The 5286-nt window shown below is 32.6% G+C and overlaps 1 protein-coding gene across 1 annotated transcript; it reads right to left on the reverse strand.

Moving 5' to 3' along the window:
• Nucleotides 1-2755: 2755 nt before the first annotated feature.
• On the reverse strand, nucleotides 2756-5286 carry LOC131149928 (UDP-glycosyltransferase 87A2-like). Its single transcript, XM_058100729.1, has 2 exons — nucleotides 4785-5286; nucleotides 2756-3770 (listed from the first exon to the last, which is right to left on the reverse strand). Exons 1-2 carry the CDS (start codon nucleotides 5284-5286, stop codon nucleotides 2935-2937), a joined length of 1338 nt encoding a protein of 445 aa, XP_057956712.1. The 3' UTR covers nucleotides 2756-2934.

Genomic DNA, 5286 nt, shown 5'->3' on the forward strand with positions numbered 1-5286 from the left:
CTCTTATAATTTCATCATTTCAAGAAACCCAGGTAAACAGGCTTAGAGTTCTACAGAGCAAAGATTAAGAGTGCTGCTTAGGGTAAGTAATAGTGAGACACCGTGTTTTATTGGGAAGTATGTGTATGATTTTGGGATATATATGAATGGATAGTTCTTGGGGAATTATCTATAAACAGGATGATAGTCAGAACACTAGTATTGCTATTGGATGTGTATATATATATAGATGCTTTCGCTGAGTTTTATACCAATTGAGGACTGTTGTACCTGGTGCCACTTTAGGCCACACAGGTTACTATAGTGCATTTGTTATAGGAACTATATATAGTGTTATACACAGGTTATTATTGTCTGTAATAGAGTTGTCATGATGATAGTATTATCCTTGTATCAGAGCAAATTTATTTTATAAAGATATATACAGATAAAAAAAACGGTAGAAAAATGCGGGCGTTACATCTCCTCTTAGGAATTGACCGTTCTTAGTAAAAAAGACCTTTGGGCGATGTATAATGTTTAGAAGCAATTAAACTTACCTTTGTGGTATTATCGTTGTAGGTATTACTATTTTCTTACAGATTTGCATCTTGCCCTCTTGCCTCCTCGGAATCATACTTATTCTTTCCAGCTCTTGAAGTGGGCTCCTTTAGACCGAAAAAGCATGTTGAGATCTCCAACATTTTCATTCAATTTCTCAACTGTAGGCTCCATATTTTGATTCGCTTTAAAATTGTTAGGAAATTTAATAAAAAATATAATAAAACTTAAACACAAATAAAAATACAAATATAAACACGATTCACAAATAAGTTGGAACATGGATATCTCACTCTCTTTAAGGAGAATCAAACCCTCTGCAATTTTTGGGTTAGCCCATATACTGATACAGCAGAACTCCTCAAAATTTGTCTCTCTTGGTATACAACAGCCTGATTTAAATCGTATGACTCTCTCCAGTTCTACACAATGAATGAGTCTAAAGCACCACAAAAAAAAAAAAAAAAAAAAAACCTTTCTTTGCTTGATAACATGATGAGAATGATGTGGAGAGATTTGTATGTAGTGTCAATGCCTTAAAGGGTCTATTTATAAGTACAAAATGACCTTTCATTCTCCATGAGTTTAATAAATAAGATGTATATATATTAAATAGGTAGATACCTAATTTTAAGATACTCTCACATAATTAATCTTATAAATTTATGAGATACATGAATAAATTAATTAATTAAATGTAGATACATAAACCATTACAAGATACATGCTCTTTTCCAAGATTAAGAATAAAATAATAATATTAAAATACACCAACAACATGAATAAATTTTATTTATAGGCAAGAACTGGATGGAGGTAATATATATCAAAATTTAAATTTTTTCAAAAAAAAAATATTATCTTAAAAATCTTTGATTGTGAGAAATAAATTTTAAAGTTTGAATCAAAATTTATGTGGATTGAAAAGAAATATAATCTAATTTTATATTATATATATTTAAAAATTTACATAGCTTTAAATTTAAAATTCAAAATTTATATTTCGAAACCTGAGATTAAATTATTTTTTTTGCTTTTCTTTTTTTGACAATTTTTTCTTAACCATCGCTCAAAGTATACTAAGACTGAAAAGGGGTTAATAATAGTAACATTATTATTAATTTGTCGAATATAGAATTTATGTGTTCCAGGTGCAGTAAGTATAAGAACCATGTGTGGACAAAATATATGGAGTTTTTTTCCCATTTTATTATTAAATTAAAATAAAATATTAAATAATACTCTATTTGAGAAAAAAATTCTCAAATTAATGCTCACATATGCTACGAGATTTAAACAAATTTTGCAGTACTAAATTGCAATATTAAATTGGACGGTATTTTTCGATGGTGATGTGTGACAAGATAGTTAAGCAAATTTTGCAGGATAAAACTGTAAAATTTGTTTTTCCATTAATTTTTTTAATCCAATTAAATCTCGTTCTTCCTACTAGATTTATCAGACATATATATATATATATATATATATATATTTAAAATTAGAAATATATTATTCCCAATTAAAGAAAAAAATTATTTTTTACCTTCTAATATTTAATAAAAAATAAACTCTTTGAATAAAAACAAACGAAGTTAACAGATATATCTGAAATGAGTGACACGTGGGCCATGACGTGTTAAAACTTCAACGAAACTTGAAAATGCGTTTTTTTGTTTCCTTTTTTTTTTTTTTTGGGCAATTCAAAACGGCAGTCGTTTGTCTTGGGCGGTCCTAGACCCATGCTGCCACAAGAGCCAAGAAAGATCACCAAATCATCTCTTTCCAAAAGCACCAATGTGATGTATCATGCAAAACGGTGTCATTTTGCATTTTGGATGAGAATATTTGAGTTCCAGATCCCAGCTTTCGAAAATAAGCAAATAAATAAATAATATATACAGTTTAAAAAGTAAAAATAAGAATTTTTAAAATTTTCTTGAAGAGTTTAAATTATATTTCGATGTAAATATTTTTAAAAATCTAACATTATTTTAGTACTACGGATATGTTTACACATGTAATGTAAAAGTGTAGTCATATGTGTGTATGTGCATATATATGCTTATATTTTAAAATTTACATACGGTCACCGTATTACTTTAGTAATTTATTGTATTTTCATTTTAACACCAAGAAATAAATAATAGAACATCTATGATAATAAGTGAAATCTAAGATCACATAACTACTCCTTTTCATCAATGGGTATTCAAAATAATAAGAAAGTGAAAAAAAAATTTAGCTTGAAAGTCTCTCGCATAATCTCTAATAATCAATATGTTACAAACATCATGTGGATTGGCTTCAAGAACAACAACATTGCTAAACGTTAATGGTTGTGACAAGATTGCGAAAAGTTTCAGTAATAGCACAAAGATTAAGTTCAGATGATCCTCATTTTGCAATTGTCCCCAGACACATATCTTGAAGTTCTCTCACTCTCTTTCTCATGTCCTTTATCTCTGCATTTTCCAAATCCATAAACCTCTGCACAAGCCAAGCAATATCATCCCTGTTCACCAAAGTTTCCACTTCCACAACGCTCGTCTCCCTTACCCTCCACCCTATCTTCAAATCCTCCACAACTATTTTGCTATTTGTGATTTGATCTACAGTCAAGGGAAAAGCAAGCATCGGCACCCCTGCAAAAATGCCCTCAAGCACAGAATTCCACCCGCAATGTGTCCAAAAGCCCCCTACAGAGGGATGGCACAACACCTTCAACTGGTCACACCAAGGCACCACTAGCCCTAACTCACTACATTGCTCTTTTATTTGAGAATTTGTTTCCGCACAAATCGCCCACAAGAATCGAACACCAGCAATGCACAATCCAACATTGAGTTCTTCCATTTGGAGGTTTGGAATTGAGTGAATACTTCCAAATGAGATGTAGACGACAGAATTGGGAGGTTGTGTGTGTAGCCATTGCAAGTAATGGTCGGCGTCATTGTTGGTGGTGGGTAAAGGGAGAGTGTTTTTGAGTTTGAAGTAGGGAATGGCTGTAGGGCCAATAGTATAGAAGGGTATCGGAAAATTTGCATCTTTTATGGCCTCAAGCTCATAGATGGAAGTAAACATAATGAATTGGGGTTTGAATTCCCATAAGAAAACTCTGAGGACATGTTGTGAGATTTGTGTTTCTGTTAACCCATGGAGCTTTGTTGGTAAATCACGTATGCGAAGTGTAGAAAGTCCAGGTATGTAATCTACACATTCATTTCCTTTTTCTATTACAAACGCAAAAATGCAAGAACAAGTTAGTGCTTTGCATTAATAGACTACATGAGTGTTGTTTAACTATAGATGTTCTTTGAAAAAAAAAAATGATAATACAATCTAGTTGGATTTGCTCAAATGGTAAGAGTAAAGTTGGACTTTGATGATTCTAAGGTTTTATATTTAATTCCCCAATTATAATTTGCCTAGTAAATTAGCATGGATGCGTCAATAGGCGTACAACAATGTTTTTATCACCCGATTTGGTACCACTTGCATGGATCTGAAGGAGTTGCCTAGGTTGGAGTTCTGGGTCATCAAGAAAAAATATTAATACATATTTTTGAAATGTTAAATAGAAAAAAATTAAAGAAAATTGATATATGTACTCTAAAATAAATTTTTAATATTTTAATTAAATGAAAATTTAAAATATTAATATTATATATTTATTAATCAGTGCCTATTCATAATATTTGTACTATATACTAGTTAGTTGATTATATTATTTTTACGACTTGTGTACTAAGAAATATATTGTGTGTGGATGTGGAAAGTCGCATATTTTCTAGGGTAATGTTAACATAGAAGACAAATAATCGTCAAAAATCATAATAACAAATTGAATGAAATAGAATAAGACCTAGTTGCTAAATTCATTTATCACTCTTATCACATAAATTGGGTCTATCACATAATTTATAGAATAATCAATAAAATAGTGATAACTCATATATTACATGAATGAGTAAAATATAATTATTTTTATTTTAAAAATAAATTTAAAAATGTATAGAATTATTACCTTCTATTAGATTTATATAAATAAGGCCATAGACACAATATATTTAATTATTATGAATTTTAAATTTCCCTTTAGATTTGAAAAAATTTACATAAATTTTAATATAATTTTATATTACATCTTATTCTAATCCAATATAACTATAAATCCAAATAATTTCTCCTAATGACCGGCCCATGATTCAAAGTATTTTTTTTCAGATACGTAGTTAGATGCTTACCAGCCAAGTTCACCGGAAAGTGCTTGTTCTCGACGACGCGGTTAAAATGATACATAATCCAAAACACCGATGCCGACAGCGTGCACAGCAATACCATCGGAATATTCCTGCGATTCCCAACCTCCAACGCCCAGTGCAGGAACAGGTCAGCCACTATAACAGTCGCTGGCGGCTCCAGCCCATCGAGGAGCCGCTCGAACGGCGCCTCCATCTTTGTCATGACGGCATCGAGGAAGCTGGCGATGTCGGCGCCGCGGTCCAGCTCCGACGGCACAACGTTGGGTATGGAGCAGAACCGCATGTTCGGCGGCGGGATCTCGCTCTCCGGGCCGGCGAGGCAGCCGACCCACTCCTCCGTGACCACCAAGCTGACGAGAATATCGGGGCTTCGCGTAGCCAGTAGCTCGCAGAAGTTCATCATGGGGTTGATGTGGCCTCTCCCCGGATAGGGCATGGCCGCCACGTGACACCTGCCCTCCCGCTCCACGTTGACGGAATCCAT

The sequence above is a fragment of the Malania oleifera genome, chromosome 2 (genome assembly GCF_029873635.1).
Source record: "Malania oleifera isolate guangnan ecotype guangnan chromosome 2, ASM2987363v1, whole genome shotgun sequence".
In the NCBI taxonomy this organism is placed as follows: domain Eukaryota; kingdom Viridiplantae; phylum Streptophyta; class Magnoliopsida; order Santalales; family Ximeniaceae; genus Malania; species Malania oleifera.